This window comes from Protopterus annectens, chromosome 11.part0 (genome assembly GCF_019279795.1).
Source record: "Protopterus annectens isolate FY-2018-M chromosome 11.part0, PAN1.0, whole genome shotgun sequence".
NCBI classification, from domain to species: Eukaryota; Metazoa; Chordata; order Ceratodontiformes; family Protopteridae; genus Protopterus; species Protopterus annectens.
In genome coordinates this window covers 1,195,578,219-1,195,598,875 of record NC_056745.1, presented here as the reverse complement: position 1 = coordinate 1,195,598,875, position 20,657 = coordinate 1,195,578,219, and the positions used below count along the sequence as shown (strand labels likewise).

The following is a 20,657-nucleotide window of genomic DNA, read 5'->3' as shown; positions in this document are numbered from 1 at the left end:
TTTTCTGCTGGTAGATGCTCAGTTTACACTGGGCACTCTGGGCTGTCCAATCAGAGTGCTTGTTTTTCAATACTAATGATCATTTTTTGTATAATTGTAGATAAACATAGTAGTCTAGTCATCTGACATATTAGGAGGGATGGGACTGTGATACATAGGAAGAAAAATCAATAATGGTTCTGTACCATGTTTTATATCAGCAACCAGCTTGAAGAATGTGGGAATGCTGTTGTCCATTTTTATGCACAGACTTCATTTCACCAGTAAAATATTTTATTCTTTCATCCCACTGAGTTCTCCCCACTCCTCTCTCAATCTCAATCTCTATCTCTCTCTCTCTCTCTCTCTCTCTCTCTCTCTCTCTCATTTCCACAGTTGTAATGGTTAGTTCACAAAAAAGTCAAAGCTCCTCGTGATCTGAAATGGACAAAGTTTTTATACACTTTACATTCACCAAATGATCCACAAAGTTATTAGGTTACGTAATTGTATCTTTTGAGTTGTTAACAGCATAGCCACTTACCAACTGATATATGTCTAGAGGTTCCAAGGAAGAAATAAGTTATGATGGGAAAAAATGCTGCGTAGAGTCCATATCCAGGGGGAACAGATACAAGAAGGGCATATGCAAGGCCTGTAAATGAATACATTTAGGTTATTGGTTAAGTGTTTGCTGAACAAGTGTTACACTGTCAAATAAAAACTGTTTACACTAGGAAAACATTAATATTCAACAATTCACACAGATTATATTGTTTATTTCACATTTTAATATATACCAGTGCCAGACTGTCAATAATGATATCACAAACGATGCAAATATTGTGGTTTAATAATGAGTCATCCATAAACAAATACAAGTTTATTATCTATGTTGATAATAACATGACTTTCTCAACATATGTGAATACAGGCAGTGCATCAGGTACATACTGTTGTCTGCACTAAGCCAGTCTGTTTGAAGGTCATGCACTAAACATATTGTAGCATGATAGTAATTAAACCACCACAGGAACTAGCATATTTAGGTTTTACCTACAGAAACATAGTTGCATGCTGTTATATTTCACTGATACCATCCTTTGTCGCATTGTGTTACCATGAGACAGAGATATGCAGTGTAGGACCTATTTGTAGGTCCTATTAAATGTCCCAATAATAGAATTACCATGGAACTGTTCTGACATACACACATATACACATACACACACACACACACACACACGCACGCACATCACACATGCACACGCGCACACACACACGCACGCACATCACACACACTCACACACACTCACACACACACACACACACACTACACACACACGCACACATGCACACACGCACATCGCACACACGCACATCACACACACACACACACACACACACACACACACACACACACACACACACACACACACACACACACCTACCTCTAGGTATCAATAGTTCGTGTTTAATAAATATATGGTTAACAACAGTATGTATGTAGGAATTATCGTGCCCTGAATTTTTACCACGCTTGGGCTTCACCTAGATTACCATTGCCATTTTAGCAGTTTTCTGCCACAGACTTTGAGTATTGGAGTCTGAACAACTAATGCAAGACTACCTATATCTGGTTATTAATTTTATGTCTAACCTGTAAAGGTTTCAGTGAATTAGGTTACATAATTAATTATATGTTTATTGTTTAGGAGACATGATAGACTAAAACTTAGATGGGGAAGAATGGTATCTCCTGGGTACTGTGCTGTTCATTTTCAAATAACTTTATCTCATGTTGGGTTTATTTTTACACTCATGGAGAAGGTCTTTACTTAAGACCTTTATTATACAATGGTGAATGTTGAATGTTTAACATGTAAAATGAATGATCTGCATGACAGGAATACAAGAAAAACTAGATCTTCTCACAGAGGCTCATGTGTTCCCTAGTAAGCTTCCTGAAAGAAACACATATGCCTTCTGAAAAGTGCCTAAGGGTGAGGTAAGGTTAGAAAAGCTATGCGAGTATTTCATAGTACTAATTGATGCAGGTATGCATGAATAATGACTTTCAATAATTTGCCAGCTACTTTTCTAATGTATCATTGGTCCTAATATTATGATCATACCTTTGTATAATCATTAGCATCTAAGTGAATGTCAAGGGCCTGGAAATTATTTTATTAATAACAGCCTTGAAGACTGTGGGCAACCACTCCGTGTAATGACTCCCTTATAAATATAAGCATAGTGACAGAGATCAAGTTAAGACAGCAGAAGTTGTAAATCTGTTCTTAGTCTGTTGGTCACATGATATTTCAGATTCCCTATTGCATTGTCTGTCTTTCTGGTCATCTCATTGTAGATAACATTTACAGAATACACCTTTGTCTTGTGCTGATATTGTTTTAACATAGTCACTGTAGTATCCCTAAGTTGCTAAAAGTAAACCAAATCTCAGCTAAATGTCTGTAAAATTATGCTTTCAAGGTTCATAGCACTGTGTGATAGCAGAAAAGACAACTTATTTTCAAAGATGTTCAAAGCTCTTCTGAAATAAGTTTTATTAAAGCAGCATGGTAAATACGTATTGATTATTTGTTAAATAACTGAATTGCTCACAGGTTTATTAAACATGAACTCTTTATGGAATATTACCAAAGGTCAGAGCATTATATAGGTTAAAAGCTTCATTCAGTGCAAGACAATAGTGGTAAACCACAAATAATGTTATCCTTGTTTCCCACCCATAGCCTACCCCACGGATGTAGCAGTTGTCTGTATGCATTGCTTGCATGCATGATGATGGCATTCGGCCACCTGCTGATCTGGGGTCTATATTATAACATCGAATTTTATAAAGTTCGAATGTTATAATATTGAACCAGTTTTGTTGAACGCTGAAAACAGCGAAGGTGCAGGACACCAAATTCTTTCCCAGGGAAAGAATTTGGTGGGTTGTTACTGTGGCTTTGATGTTTTCAGCATTTGATATGTTGGAACGTTACGAGTCGGGTTCAGGTAAATGTGCGATTGTGTGTAGGTTAGGGTTGGAAGGCGGGTTAGGTGAGTTAGGGTTAGGGTGCGGGTGAGGTGAGTGTGTGATAGTGACAGACCTTAGGGTTAGGGTTGGGTTAAGGTAAGTGGATAGCTAGTAGTGTATGTAAAGTTTAGTTTAGGTGTAGGACTTTAAGTGTATGTGTGTGGATTGCTGTTTTTTGTGTGTGTTTGTGTTGTGTATGTTTCTCGGAATAGCGATTTCTTTCCCTGGGAAAAAAAATCGCTATTCTGACTGTTCGATGTTTGTTGATTTCGATGTTTAGGGTTCTATATTATAACATTCGATCTTTGTAGTTTTCGATGTTATAATATAGACCCCCTGATCTGTAGAGCTTATCTATATTTTAAATACCTTAATACTCATTTTTATAACCAAGTACAATTATTTTCTTTTCTTTTTTTCTAGAAAACCTTGTTGTCGAGGATTATTATTTGACTATAGTAAGGCATTGGCCTTTACTCTAGACTTGCTGGCCACATCTCATGTACATCTGTGGGAGCCTTTGAGCTTCCCTTCCTGTGTCACAAGGGTACAAGACTGGAAGGGATTCTAAAAAGATGGCAGTAATGTAAGCAGCTAAAAACTGGGTAGAAAACAGCTGAAAACAGAAAAAGTTATAACAAGCTACTTCTCCTTGTCCTGCCTACTTGTCCTGCTTGCCTAGATCATTTAAATACTGTTTACAAGTGTTGTACTTCTAATGAATTGTTTTTTCATTGTCTTAAGTAACTATTTGCAGCTATCTATGGTCTTGGTTTTTACAGCTGTCATACACAATACTGTTTTGCTTTTTTTATTTACTTAAATTGGATATCCCACTGGACACAAGGGAACCTTTTCGGTGACAACCGATAAATACAGACTAGTTAGGAGGCTTATTCAGGGTAACAGAGCAGGGTGAGGGAACAAACCATGGACTGCATTTAGCAGCTTGTTAACAGATTCTAGCCTTACTCCTCTTCACAAATTACCAGACTGATCCTTATAATTCATAACTCTCTACTGTTTTACTACTGGACAATTGACTTTACTTCCCTTATATTTCTGCTTTGGAATATTTTGCTGACTTTAATTTTACATCTTAATTTATTTGTTCATTTTATTTATCCGTTTTGATCGGGTTAGTCCTACTAGGATAGTGGCCTTTTTTCAGGGGAAACCCAAAGTGGTATTTATACTAATGGAAGAAATTTGCCCAGGACATTGGGAAACTTAACCTACTTTTTACAATAGTTGCCAAGGTATCTTTTACATTCAGCTGAGTTACCACCAACTCAAACAGATGCAACCTCTTTTAAAGTTTCATCTGAAGGATATTACACTCCAGAGGGCAAGACCCACCAATGCTGCACTGCAATGTGAGTGATCCAGTCAGCTGGAGTGGGGATAGAACCCACAGCCTTCTGGTCCTACAGCACCAGAGACAACTGTTGTGCCACTCATGCTGCTCTAGATGTTCTAATGAAGTTATAACGCTTCTAGCACATTTCATCTGTTTTGCTTGTGAGGAATATTTTAGAACGAGTCCTTCTGAATGTTTTCTCTTTGTGTCTTCCATGACATGGGCCCATCAGTGTGCTGCTCTGGAGCTGAATGAGCTGGGTGTTGGCTGTGACTGGAGACTCTGAGTGGGTCATAGAATTCATGCAGCTGGACCTCGCAAATCCTTTCTCAGTTGTTCAATACCACTCGCTATGATAGGACAGCAACCCAAAAGAAGTGAAAATGTTGTACATATACATATTGAAAATGGTAGTTTACCTATATTTCGATAAGGTGATATCAACCATAGTAAGCATCATCACTGTCATATTTTGCATATGCCCTGGGATTCAGAAAGGCTTAGCAGATTGTGGATGCCTTAACTCAGCAGCCTTTCAAATTCATACACTGCTCTAACTGTGGTTTTCCCCTCTTGGAGTCCTCAGAGTCAGTGCAGAGAACAGTTATGTGATAGAAGCGACTTGCTAATGTGTCAATCCAGAGAATGGCTAAAGTTAATTAACCATGCACTCTTCTTGGAAGCATCCATGGCCCCAAATCTGAATTGCTTGATTGAATAAAATTTTACTCCAGAAAGAAAAATGACCACCTCAGTAACCTAACTGCTACTCATTCACTGCTTTGGGAATACGCATAGTGCAGATAAGCTCAATGAAGGCATGGGGTGATGGCTGTTAGTGTATCTATTTGTGTGGATATGACTGTAGGGGCATGAATGAGTCTGCATGAATATGTGTGTAGACGTGTGTGTGTGTGTGTGTGTGTGTGTGTGTGTGTGTGTGTGTGTGTGTGTGTGTGTGTGTGTGTGTGTGTGTGTGTATGTGAGTTTGTGTGTGCATGTGTGTATATAGGTGAGTTTGTGCCTGTGTGTATAGGTTCATAGGTTCAAAGGTGTTTAATAGGCTAACAACCACAAGGGCCTTTTTAAGCCTAGCGATGCATCCCAAATCTCTGACAAGTTCTGATACCCTTGATAAGTGTAAGCATGGGCCTGGGAGATGAACCATTTACAGGTTACCTGTGTCCATTAGAGACATAGGTGCCAAACCAGAGATGAATTTCTGGTTTCCAATCCGATTGTCCAAGTTGCACTTGAATTGGGTTAGAGAGGAACTCTGCTTCACATGGATGGGGAGCCTGTTCCATAAACAGGATAGTCTCTGGGATACATACCTATCTCTCCAGCAGGTCCTATTTATATCACAGGCAAGGTTTAAGTCTTTAGAATGGGTAATTCTGGTGCTGTTGTTTTATGGATATGCAGGAGGTTCATCAGAGTGGGGTCTGACAATGCCCTGCATGCCAGGCATAGATCTCCCCTCAAAAGCCTGTTGGCGACAGAATATAGGGATAGGGCCTTGGGCCGGTCTGCATAGGACATATTACTTATGCCTTGTATTCTTTTAGTGAGGAACCTCTGTGGACATTCCAATTGTTGGATATGTCTGGTTATGTACATACCATAGGGGGCATTGCACTTAATGATAGGTGTGATGAATGCGGAATACAGTGGAACAATGACTTCCTTGGACTTAGATGCTATACCTTTGTTTATAAGTTGTGCAACATTGAATGATTTCCTCACCACTGTAGACACGTGATGATCAAAGGCTAGATTGCTATGTGTGTCCCTAAGCCCCTGACTACTGGGTTAACTCTAAGGGGTGTGTTGTTAATATGAGAGTTATCAGGAGTGGATGACTTCCCAAAGAATACTATTATGCATTTCTTGGCATTTAGTTTTAGTCCATGGCTCTGACACCAGTTGTTTGTCTGTGTTAGCCCCTCCTGGAAAATATTTGTGTCAGTGTGTGATTCAATGACAGCTCCTAATTTGCAATCATCTGCAAATTTAGTCAGCCAGAGACCACTGACATTGGCCTTCACTTCTAAGAAGTAAATGCCAAAAAGGAGCGGTCCAGGGACTGATCCCTGAGGAACTCCACTTATGTCTGGCTTCCTTGTAGAGATGGACTCCACAATTCTAACTTCTTGGGTCCTGTCTGTGACCCAGTTGGCTATCCACCGGATGACATACGGGTTTCTACCTAACCTCTTGAATTTGTCAACAATGCCTGAGTGGGGTATTGTGTCAAATGCCTTGGCCAGGTCAAGGTATGCAATTTGAATGATTTTGCCCTCATCTACTGCTTTGGTGACCTGAGAAACTCCACTTATGTCTGGCTTCCTTGTAGAGATGGACTCCACAATTCTAACTTCCTGGGTCCTGTCTGTGACCCAGTTGGCTATCCACCAGATGACATACGGGTTTCTACCTAACCTCTTGAATTTGTCAACAATGCCCGAGTGGGGTATTGTGTCAAATGCCTTGGCCAGGTCAAGGTATGCAGTTTGAATGATTTTGCCCTCATCCACTGCTTTGGTGACCTTTTCAAAAAAGTTTACTAGGTTGAGTAGACATGATCTGCCCTTGATGAAACCAAACTTAGTTGGGTCCAGATGTTGTATGTGTATGTATGTGTCTGCACGTTTGTATGCACGGCTTCACCTTCACAATCATGCCTTCACTGATCTTTCCTGCACTATAAGTACACTTGTGTATTTGTATGTGATGCCATAAAGCATAAAGCATAGAATGCTAGGGAAAACACTAAAGCGATCAGATCTGACAGTGCTAATGTTTGATTTAGAGACATGGTAATCAGCTATTAATGAGGTCTTTCTCATTGCAGCCATACCTACCTCTGAATTATATTTTCTGACTGTTTCACTAATTGACCAACCCATAATCAGTATGTTTTTTACTGAATCCTAGGGATTATCTTTAAAACTAGCAAACTCTGTTCTCTAATACTGGAACATGGATTCATTTAATTTTCCAGATAATGGCTACATTATTTAAAATATTTTATGCACAGTATTATGATATATAGCTGGTTATAGTAATTACTGGGCCCAATTTGGGACATTTTGGTGAGCCCCCAAGCTGACTATTCATATACCACAACACCCCTACCCCAATCACCTTCTAGCTGGACTTTCTGGACGTAAGATTACTTAAAATTAAGTGTCAGGAATATATGCTTTTACTGTATATTAAAAGAAAAATAATATCTTTATTATGCTACTACTGTATATTAAAAACAAAATAATATCTTTATTACCTTATATTTTGTCAAAACATGTTAAAATATTAGTAAGCTAAGAATCTGGCTTGGTTAGTTACATGCATTCAAGCACGCCACCTTCTTTGTGAGGTACTGCAGACAACATCAGAGTATAATACTCCAAAGCAAGCTCACTTGAAACATAAACCAGCTATAATCTTCTTTCTCATGACCATTATTCTCAGAGTCCAGGAAATATGAGACAAATGAGTCCATGAGGATGGGCTTGATGGTCGTGGGGAGATAGGAAGGGGGGCAGAAACAGCATTAATTATTTTCTAAACTCCATTATGTACTCTAATCTCATATTACAGCTTTCTTCCTTCAGGGAATCTCACTCACCTCCTGTACCTATTCAGAATTATTGGAGCCCTTTGCCATTTCTCATACCTTGTTACAGTCAGTGTGTTTTCACAAAAGCACATAAAGCTGTTAAACTACCACAGAATGTTCAATAACAACAACAACAACAATAATAATAACAACAACAATAATAATAATAACAACAATAATAACAATAATAACAACAACAACAATAATAATAATAACAACAATAATAACAATAATAACAACAATAATAATAATAACAATAATAATAACAACACCAATAATAATAATAATAATAACAATAATAATAACAACAACAACAATAATAATAATAATAATAATAATAATCACTATCATCACCATCATCTCAGGCCTCTCCTTAGCAAATGAATCCATCTTATGACTATTGAGAGATTATTTGTATTTTTTCATTATTTGCTTAACTGTGTAAATGCACTGATGCTTCCAGATCAATTCAAGCCCTAACCCAGGCCTCAAGGCCTACATAAAAATTATATGCAGGGATAATTTAGAGTTGTCAGTAATAGAATGCCTTTAATCTTTAAATTTTCTGTTGTTTCTCCCATTTTGTATGTGACTCTATAGCTATGCTATCCCTGCAGTACCTTTATGGTTATGATTAAATTGCTTATGTTATTTTTTTTCTTCTTTTAGTCAAGTAGAATATTTTTTCTGACTAACTCTATCTCTCTCCACTGCGCACACACACACACACACACATACACACACACACACACACACACACACACACACACACACACACACACACACACACACCTCATGCTTCACTTAACTGGGATTATTTTGCCCCATCTGCAACCTTAGTAAATGTTTCTCTGTTGTACCATTGAACTGGTAATATTCCATCGCAAGTCTTGGTGATCAGAAGTTACTACATATCTCTGTATCTGCTTTTATTTTTGTTTATTCATTTATTTAGTTATTTGTGTGCTAACTGCTGTTTCTTTTGATATTGGTTAAAGCTGGCTAGTCCACATTTTTTCATAATTATGTTTAGCATCCAATCATACACCTCAAATCATCAAAAGAAAACACAATACTACTGTCAGTCTTCAGATTAAATTCAATCATATCTTCGGACAGTAACTGGAATGACACGCAAAACTAGATAGTTAATCCATATTCAGAGCTGGGTGGAAAACACTGTTGGACATTCAGCAGCAGGAAATGACAACTCTGAGAGCATGCACAGCTAAGACTGTGATCCATACAAGTGGTGTGATGTACCAGTTTGTATAATACTAAATTAACTAGTAGTGTTTTATAATACTAAATTAACTAGTAGTACATTATATGACAGGAAACATATTCTGCTTCACAAATGTGATTCATAGGTACAATGGAAGCAATACTACAAGTAGGAAAACACCTCACACTTTGCTGTATTGCTCTCAAATGCTCTTGTAAGTCACATAAGGCATAATGCCCCTGTTATAGCTTAGTGCAAGGCCCCCCATGATTGTGGGGCCATTTTGAGACAAGTAAGTTGAACTGGCCTAAAGCCATCCTTGTTATAATGCAAATATTGCATATCGCTTTTACATGTTGTTCTATGTTAAAGTGATTTTGAAAAGTATATTATCCTGTTTCAGATTTCATGGTGATGATATTTATGCTGTTCATTATAAAAATGGAGTTTTGTACTGAACAAAAAATAAAAAACAAAAAAAAAACATTGTTTGTTGTGATATTTTGCGAAATGTGAGTGCTTATTGCTACAGCATTAACAGGAATACATTTTTTGGACAGTGACTATATTTTGCCTGAGCTACTACTCTGGTTTAATGTGGGCCTTCAAATTTTCATTTCTTTAAATCATATTTAGTTTTGAATAATTAATTTTTAGTTTGCATTGTAGTTATAACTTTAAGTTATTTTTGCCATTTATATTTCCATTTGGTCATCTGCCTAAAATGTTGGTTTAGGTCTTTAACACTAGTTTTGCCAGGTTTAATATTTGCATTTTTTTCTTTATTGCAGTTCTTCTTATTTTACCTTTCTCCATGTACAACAGACTTGCTATGTATGGGTTTAATGTTAATTTTTACTTTCATAGGAATGTTTTTACTCTGCTTTGCCACTTTGTGCCCACCTTACTGTCTGACCCTTCTTTGCAGATCTGTAGGCACTTTCATATTTTCCATAAGCACAGGTGCAGATGATAAAAGTGGGCTTTAATGGATGCTCTGAAAGTGATGCCTCTGCAGGGCATGAGGGCCTTTTATCAGCCCTGTGGACCAATGACATGCTGAGTCGCATCCGTCTTTCCTTCTGCATTATATAGGTCTACTGACTGTTATCACTGGTAGGCCAGGGGCGAGCTGCTCTTAACTGGTCCAATATCACACCTTTATATGAATGCATGGGCCTTAATAATGAGCCCAAGAGTATCTTTGAATTGCTGCCTGGTGTTTACTTTGCTTATTTTAAGGGAGCCTTTGATGGGTGACATGTTTGACTTTCATTTGACATGCTGTGTCTCCTTGGTGTTTTTGTTATCCAGTGCTGCGGGCAGAAAGTACCATGGAAAGTGGTAACTATGTGTTTTAAAAATTAGGACAAAGTGGCCCAGGTTGCCTAAAGGACTACCAAATCTTTTGAATATGTCCTGGGGAGATGCAAACTGTAGATTTCTTGTCACCTACTGTCCACCCAGTTGTGTGGGGACACTTCTACAAGAAGTTACTGACTTTCTTGCTGACTCTTTGTTTTGTCACCAAAACATTGTGGTTTTGGTAACTTCAGAAATTCGGTTAATGAGCCTAATCTGGATCTAACAAAAGACTTAAAAGACTTTTTCTGTATCATGAGAGGATATAGATTTGTTCAGATAATTATCCATGCAACCTATCTTCTCAGCCTTACACTTAACTTGATTTTCCTTTTGTGTATGAATAGTGCTGATCTGATAATGAAACTGTTTTCCTGGTCTAACTAGTTCTTGGTCTGCTTTGCTTTAGTACTAAGCCCCTTTAATTGCTCTGATTTTAAGCTAATGGGTAGTCTTAATTTAAGCAAAATTTCATTATGTTTGTTTTTATTGACCCCCCCCCCCAACTTCTATTCCTAGAAGGCAGCATTGATGGCCCAGAGGGATTAGTCTTTGACTAGAGTAAGGCTTCAGTCTTTACTTTAGATTTGCTGGCCACATCTCATGTATATCACATTCTCTTCCAGGCATATGTGCTATAGATTTATATGTGCTATAGATTTATATGTGCTATAGATTTATATGTACAATAGATTTATATGTGCTATAGATTTATATGTGCTATAGATTTATATGTACAATAGATTTATATGTGCTATAGATTTATATGTGCTATAGATTTATATGTGCTATAGATTTATATGTACTATAGATTTATATGTGCTATAGATTTATATATGCTATAGATTTATATGTGCTATAGATTTATATGTGCTATAGATTTGAGCTCCCCTCCCTGTGTAACAAGGATACAAGATTGGAAGGGATTTAAAAAGTGGCAGTAATGCTGACAGCTAAAAACAGAGTTCTGGGCAGAAAACAGCTGAAAAGAGGAAAAGCCTGCAATCTACTGCACATTGTTAATATAAATTAGTAGCTGAAGCAAATATGATATTTAGAAGGTCAATAAAGAAGAGAAAAGTAATGTGAAATGGAGATCGTGTGAAAACACAGAAGAGGCAGAAAGTAGTGTGGTTGAGCAGATGTAGGAAAAACAGATCGCAATGGCATCTGAAGAGGACAATTCATCAGACACCCTAAAGAAAAAGACTGACCAAATGCATGTTGTGATTTTCAAGATAAGGGGCTCCTTTTTGGAGTATATAGAAATAAATAACATAGTGCTCCAGAAATTGAGGATGCTTTAACTTGGTATTCAAAGAAAATAACTGATATGCAAAGTGCTGAAAATGAAAAGGATGGTGAACAGCATTTAAATATGAACAAATGTCACTGAAACTAGATAAACTCAAGGACAGGTCACAGAGACAAACGGAGATTTATAGCAGTACCAAAACAAGTTGAAAGGAAGGATTGCAAAGACTTTATGAGAAAATGCCTCAGCACAAGGGCTGTACTTTCTTATTGCTAATAATAAAATAGAAAGAACACATGAAGTAAATACGCCTATTCTGAGACTGAGAAAGCATTTAAGACCTGGATTGACTAAACTACGAGTATACCAGCTAAAGGAGGTCATTCTTTCCATTTGAGAAGGAAGGAAACAATCTTAAAGTTTGGCATCACAAGGATTTATGTGGATAATAACTTTTCACTGTAAACACAAACCAACAGAAATATATTACCCCTTCCATAGGAATCTACAGCGAAATGAGACTTCATTTCGAGTTATTGTATCATGCATTACTTTGGGTCTTCTATCCACTTGGATTAAAATACTATACAGACCTTCACCTGGAAGAAGGTGAACTGACAAAGAGAAAAGAAGACTTGGAGGCAGCAAAAGGAACAAACAGCTAGTTAACAGGTGTAGAAAGCAAACCATTGACACTTCCAGTGAGATATTTCCTTTAAAAACATTTGCTGTTTTCTAAAAGAAAATGATGGATAAAATGAAAGGAACTGAAAACGTTTTCAAGAAGTGGGATATTTCACAAAAACGATGAACTGAGAACACTGTATCAGGGAATCAGGACAGTACTTAAAAATGGATAAATATTTTTATGGAAAAGGGTGTGATATAATCAAAATGTGAGTTGCGTTCTGAGCAATAGCTTAAAAACATTGAATCAGTAAGTACACGACAGAAAATAACCAGTTCAGTAAAATAAATGTAATAATATAAGTATTATATCTCAAAATGTATTACAAAATGAAATTAACTAATTGAAGAGGGATTATATTTTGTGTTGTCTGATGGAAGTCCCTGTTTTCAAAATGGAATTAAGTTGTGCCACTTTCAGTAATGTTACTATGACACTGGGGGAAGGGGAGGAGGTATAAACGAATGATGAATGAAAGAGGATATTACTATATTATGGGGTGGGAATCAATATATATAATATTGAATAACGTTAGTTATGGTAATGCATGCACGAAGTCTAACAATACATATGTTAATGAGACAAGTATGGTAAAGCAATATAGGCTAGATACCAACATTCTTATGTACAATTCTGTTTGGCATAATTAAAATATAAATTATGTACACTGAAAGATAGTTTAAAACCATTAAGAACAATAAATACCAATGAGATAATAAGTACATTATTTTATTTTGTATGTAGTTTGGTTAAGGTTGCACGTATTGCCAGTCTTCAGAAAAAAAAAAGATTTTCAGTCAGCAGAGTGAACTGTCTCCAGTGTTGAGGAAATACAAGTTACTTTCCTTGCATGCTGTATGTGATTGCATTACGGTGGAGGCATTGTGTCTGGATAGATAAACCTGACCTTTTTAAGAGTAGCTACACATTTTGAAATATCTAATGAAAAGTAAATGAAATATGTTTTAAAAGGTGCAATGATTTCAGGCATGAATAACCTTTAGAAATGAATATCAAATAATATGGATAGACTATCTAGTAACACAAGAATAGAGGGTCAGCTTCAAAAAGAAAGAGCTGCACCCAGCTGAGATAAATAGATCAGTGATTTATATCTGTTCACAAGTCCGAAATAATCTGATTAGAGAGGACAGGAAGAAACTTTATACTGCTGTTTGTATAGGGCATCGGCTCCAATGCCCTTCAAAAATATGTATATAGTAATTTGCTTTTTATATCTTGAGGAGGGAGGGGATTCTTTGTTATTATAAGAGATCAGGTTCCGTATGGACAGTGTTACACAAATATAAATAAAGTGACACAAAGAGTATTAAATGAATACTATGAAAGACTAGTATATAACGGAAATATAAATAATGTAAGTTAACTAGAATAAAATATAAGTTTTACTGTGGCACAATTTGACATAGTGATTTGGAATGTTAATGGATTAGTTGAGAATAAAAACACAGGTGAAGGTATTGGCATATTTGGTCTATATTACCATATTGAATGGTAATATAATCAAATATGCAAATGTCGACATGAATATATGGAATGGCAAGATAGTTGAAACGTTAAAATGTTGAAAAACAAAATATCGAAGTATTATAGTTGACCATGCTGTGTATAGTGATGTAGTACATCACTACTACATTATGTACTACTTGCAAACAACTCTGAGATTTTAAAACAAAACATCTTTTTTGGAGAAGGTACCCCTGCACCCTAGTGGCAGGAGTGTGCAGTTAGAACTTGTTTGATTGAAGACTGCTGGAACAGGGCTCAGTTTTGAGCTTTTTTACTGGTTAATTGGATAATTTGTTTAAATCAGTTTGCTCATTTTTTTATTGTTATTAAAAAAATTGCACTTTATTCATCTGCTTTTACTGTATTTGTGTTTCTTCCTATTTTATTACTTTATTTTGCTTTTGCTGCCTGTTCTTAAAAGTACTTAATTGTATTTCTTCTGCTGCATTTATTACTGCTTGTTAGTAGCCTGATTAAATTGTAACTGTTATTCTAAGCCTTTGGTTTAAACACTTGGGCTTCAGACCAGTTGTTTTACATTAAGAAGGTTTGTGGTCTTCACTGTTGTGGCAGAACAGGTAGCTTACATCCTTCTAAGTTGGGAGTTGCTGATTGAAGGCTTAGTGTCTGTTATTCTAAAAGTGTATTAGTTCAGGTTTAAGCACTTGGGCTTAGGGACAGCTATTTTACATTAAGAAGGTGTGGTCTGCACTCTTGTGGGAGGAGAGGGTAGAGTCTGCCCTTCTGAGCAGGGAGTTTCTGGTTAAAAGTTTACTGTGCCTGCTTATTTGAACTGTTTCTTTCTGAAACTGGTATGCCTTGTTTGCTGTAGCACAAGATTAGATTCAGACCTGCTGAATCAAGCTTTGTTTGTATAACTTGAGCACTAATCCAGGCCATCTTTTTCTGGAGAAGGTTCCCCTGCACCTGCAATTAGAACTTGTCTGATCGAAGACTGCTGGAACGGGGCTCAGTTTTTAGCTTTTTATTGGTTAATTGGTTAATTTGTTTAAATCAGTTTGCTCATTTGCTACTGTTATATTAAAAAAATGCACTTTATGCATCGCCGCTTAGCTAGGGTTAAAGTATTCCCGGCCCCATAAAGTCGGCTCTTCAAATTTTCCCTTAGAACTAGCCAGTTTTTTTAGTTTTAGCACTCAAATCTGTTTATTTGAGCTCAGCACTTGTTCAGAACTCATTGAAAACACTAAATAAGCTACAAATTACTACAGCACTCAACTTTCCTCACTTGTCTAGAGGAAAACAGTTTTTAGTACTTAATAAATAAGCACATATCCAGGCATGTCTATGGGTCAGCTCCTGGTGTTTTCTCCTGTCTACCTGATGAATCTGGGCATCTTGGGGCAATGCAGCAATTGCCTCATATACACAGACAACCCTCTCCTCCTACCACCCAACACTACAACCTGTGAGAGATGCACTTATATAGCCAAACTGGAAGCAAAGACCCAAGACTGGACTAGACAATCAAGAGGAGAGGGTAAACACTTGCACCACACCACACTTATCACATAGTCCCTCAAAACCTACACCACCAAAACACACACATAGAAACACAAAACACACACCTACATTAATGGAGGCTTTCAATAAAAACCTGCCCAAGCAGCAGAGACCTCCAAAGCAGAAACACAAGCAACATCCACCCCCCAACAAACCCAAATGACACATAGCCCACTAACTCAGTGTGCCACCCAACCACAGCCCATAAGGCACAACAACATATCCAACACTCTAGTCATAGGTGACTCTATAGTCAGGCACACTGATGTTCCACTCACCAGGCTAGACAAGGAGAAAGTTAGTGTCAGTTGCCTGTTGGGTGCCAGGATCTGCCACATAATGCACACACTCAGGTCACTCCACAACAAGTACAAATATGACTCCTTTCATTGTCCATGTTGGTGTGAATGACCTGAGATGTACCTCCCTGGACTACATGAAAAGAGACATGGAGGAGCTCTCCGATCTTGTAGACTGGGCAGGTATGACCCTAGCCCTGATTAGCATCCAGCCATCACCCAGAATGATACTACAGTAGAAGGACAAAATGATTGACTTCAACAATTGACTAAGCTTTTGGTGTCATTCTAAGGGGAACCAGTATCTGTCTGCCTGGGATGGCATGATCGACAGACCACTATGCTTTGCCAGAGATGGCCTGCACCTGTCACCCTTGGGATTCTGGATACTGGCTAAGGTTCTTGCCACCCCTATAGTGCCTTTTTTAGGCAAGGTTCAAATGACAAATTCATCACCGTAACAGGTACAAGCAAGCAAAATCTGAGGGTATTGCTACTCAATGCTAGAAGTCCAAACCTCAAAATGCACTCACTTGAGGCACTCCTTAAAATGGAGAACATCGACATCTGTGCAGTGACAGAGACCTGGCTCAAGGCTCCTGAGAGCACAGCTGCATTACCAGGCTATAATTCATACCACACTTTTCGGACACGTAAACTGGACTGAAACACTAAAGGCAGAGGTGTGTCCATATTTGTTAAAGATATCCACACCTCCAGGCTAGTTGCTCAGCATAATGCATCCGAGATTATCCAAGTGCAACTAACTCTCGGCAAGACCGCAATCCAAATTGTAGCTTGCTACAGATCCCCCACCATGCCCCAGGATTCCCACTCCTCATTTCTTGATACACTGGAAAATATTAGGGTACAACATACCCTAATAATGGGCGATTTCAACTACTCCACCATTAACTGGGAAAATTACTCATGTGCCAACTATTTTATGCAATGTTTCTGGAATTCATAAATTCCAACACCTTGGATCAACTTATCCACATCCCCACCAGGGGCAGCAATATCCTAGACCTGGTCATTACCAACATGGGGCACCAGAGGTCAGTTCCTCGGTCAGATCTGACCACAAGCTAATCACCCTAGACATCCACATCCCGCCCCCACCCCCTATTAGGGAAACCACTGTAAAAAATTTCTCCAAAGCCAACTTCACGCTTCTTAAGACAGAAGTGGAAAACTTCACGACACCCATGCATATGGACAATAGAGGTATGACTGCTGAATCCTACACAAATGCACTTTATAAGCACTTACACGACTGCATGGATCGTGCTATCCCTAACAGAACCGAGATGCTAGTCTCTAAAAAAGGAAGCCAATCTGGTGTTCCCCTGCCATAAACAAACTCTACAAGAGAAGAAAGAAACCGCAATAAAAAAGAGTAAAATCCCATGATTGGAGGAACTCCTTGGTCAGCCTCAGTATGAAGCTGTGATCCCTGATAAAATCCTCCAAAGCTAGTTACAAAAACAAAATCACCACTGATTCTAAAGACAACCACAAAGCATTCTATAGCGATGTCAAGAATCTCAATGGCAACACTCAGATCTGCTCTGAGTTACAGCACAATGGCACTAAATATACAGAACCAACTGATATTGCCAACATCCTGGCAGATAGGTTCAGTGCTAACTTTACCACCCTCTCACCCCCTAAAGGGTCCATCTCTATACCGGAAGGTAAAATGTACAGGTAAAAACCACACTCTCCAAAGCCAAAAACACAGCATCCATGGGACCTGACAACATCCCAGGCTGTGTTCTACATGAACTACAGAACAAACTGGCACCCCATCTGAGTACCATGTTCAATCATAGCCTAACCTCAGGCTTTGTGCCCACTGAATGGTGCACAGCAACAGTTATCCCACTCCACAAAGGGGGATCCACCACAGACGCCAGGAACTACCGCCCCATTAGCCTGATGAGCCTGGTCTGTAAGGCCATGGAATGTATCATCATGGAACTTATAAACGAAGACATTGGTAATCTCCAAACTCTGGACCCAACCCAATTCTAGTTTGTAAAAGGCAGATCATGTCCCCTAAACCTGATAGATTTCTTTGAAGCAGTCACCAAAGAAGTAGATGAGGGTAAGGTGGTTCACACAGCCTATCTAGATCTCGCCAAGGCTTTCGACACCATACCCCATTATAGAATTATAGATAAACTCACTAAACTAGGTATAAATCCCTGTGTCACAAGATGGGTTGCCAACTGGCTCACTGACAGAACCCACTCTGTGAAAGTAGCAGACTCCAAATCTGACTTCAGACCATTGACAAGTTGAGTACCATAGGGTTCAGTCCTGGGTCCTCTCCTGTTTGGTATCTACTTCTCTGAAGTACAGGCTAACACAGAAGGTCTTTGGTTTATGAAGCTGCAAACTAGAAGCCATAATCAAAACTTCTAACGATGTGGACATCCTACAAAAGGGCCTCACTGAGACAGATGCCTGGTGTCAAAGCCATGGCCTCAAGCTCAATGCCAAAAAGTGCATTGTCATCCCTTTTGTTAAAAACTCTGTACCCATGAACTACTACATAGGTGGCAGTCTACTTAACACCGAAAGTGTGATAAGAGACCTTGGGACACAGGTGGACAGTAGTCTCTCCTTTGATAATCACATTGCCACAGTAGTCAGGAAATCCTTCTATGTGGCACACCTCATCACAAAAGGTTTCTCATCCAGGAAAAAAAGGTAATTGTTCCCCTCTAGTCATCACTCATTAGACCCATCATAGAGTACAATGTCCCTTTTGGTATGTACCTCACAAGACATTTACAACAACTGGAAAGGCCACAGAAATACCTCACAAAGAGGATTACTGGCCTCAAACAGATGCCCTACGCAGACCATCTCAAAAAACTCCAGCTTTACTCTGTTGCATATCGCCTACTCAGAGGTGATCTCTGCCTAACATACAAAGCTATGTCAAACCCAGAGCTTTTGGACATGCTCCATTTAAAGAAATCCCAATCCCTCTGAGATACACGGTCTAGGGACCTAAACCTTGTCACCACAATAAACAGAACATGCTGGAGGAATAGATTCCTGTCCCAGAGACTTCCCATACTCTGGAACAAACTGCCTATCTATATCAAACAAAGCTCCTCATTAGCACTCTTCAAGAAAAATCTTGATGATTGGATGGGAAATAGGAAATTCACCCTGGGGATCACTTCTATGGCTCTGCTCGACAGGGACGCAGGAAAATAATTTTCATGGGTGGCGAAAGCCAGGGCACCTTTTGGTTAAGCTTATATAGGCCCTAGGGCCAATAGCCTAGTACCTACCTATGGAATACAAGGAAATTGTAAGAAGGGGAACTTAATATTAACCCAGAGCTGTTGGACATGCTCCATTTAAAGAAATCCCAATCCCTCTGAGCTACACGGTCTAGGGACCTAAACCTTGTCACCACAATAAACAGAACATGCTGGAGGAATAGATTCCTGTCCCAGAGACTTCCCATACTCTGGAACAAACTACCTATCTATATCAAACAAAGCTCCTCATTAGCACTCTTCAAGAAAAATCTTGATGATTGGATGGGAAATAGGAAATTCACCCTGGGGATCACTTCTATGGCTCTGCTCGACAGGGACGCAGGAAAATAATTTTCATGGGTGGCGAAAGCCAGGGCACCTTTTGGTTAAGCTTATATAGGCCCTAGGGCCAATAGCCTAGTACCTACCTATGGAATACAAGGAAACTGTAAGAAGGGGAACTTAATATTAATTAAAAGGGGTATAAAAATAAACAGGCAAGGAAGATTTATAACGGTGAAAGGTTGTTGGCAGTATGTAAGAATTATACTGGCTGCACTATATATTCCAAAAAAAAGGTTACAGCCTTTTCACCAAGAATGTATTATAGTAAAAGGAGACTGAAGCACTATAGGAAATGCAGAAGATGTTTCTGGAAGTCCAGTATATCCTAGAATACTGGCTGAGGGCAAACATTTAGACAAATATATGAACATGGTCCTGCTTACAGATGTAATAAAAATAAAACACAACAAAGTGAAATATGCATAGTTTTCAGTGAAATATTGTTCTTGGGCAAGACTAGGTTGTTATTGTAAGCAAGGAAACAAGGTTGGAATTCTGTTGGAGGCATACCAGTCTTTGGATTGACAGGCTTGAACAGGATAAATATTACTTTCAATATCAGTATGAGATTTTCTGTAATAATACTGTTTATCTGATCAGGAAGATATCAGCAAACCCAAGCAAACCAGACATTCTGTTCTAGGTAGAGGAAAGACTGACTGTCTGATCTGCTTAACCAATTAGAAAGCTTTAATTTCTGAAGAATGTGAGTTCTTGCTGACAAAATGTTTGCCTCTCAGTTAACATTACCCTCATGACACCATGGGCTGTATATTATGAGGATGAAATACTTCTCTTTTGTTCTTAATGAAAGTTTGGGTTCCTGCTTACAATGAGCTCTTGTTTGTGATTTCTAGTATACAAACTATACCTTGGGGCTTAGGCCCTTTCCTTTCAGGTTGGTCACTGCTTGCCTAATGGTTTTATGTCCAGCCATCTATACATTTTTTGCCATCCTCTTGGAGGCCTGGCATTTTTCTCTTTCTTCTAAAGGAGGTCTTGGTTATCCCTAAACTCAATAAATTATCTTTTAACCCCAATAATCTTTATGGAATCCCTAAACTCAATAAATTTTCTTTGAACCCCCAATAATTTTGATAATATTTGCCTTATTTCTAATTGGTCTTTTTAG

The 20,657-nt window shown here is 38.4% G+C and overlaps 1 protein-coding gene across 1 annotated transcript in view; it reads right to left on the bottom strand.

The window, feature by feature from the left end:
- The window catches only part of LOC122814856 (chloride anion exchanger-like), a 526,231-nt gene that overhangs the window by 347,691 nt on the left and 157,883 nt on the right, over positions 1-20,657 (bottom strand). The window contains exon 3 of the mRNA XM_044087137.1: positions 524-634. Within this exon, the coding sequence (XP_043943072.1) occupies positions 524-634 (111 nt within the window). The remainder of the gene's footprint in view (positions 1-523; positions 635-20,657) is intronic.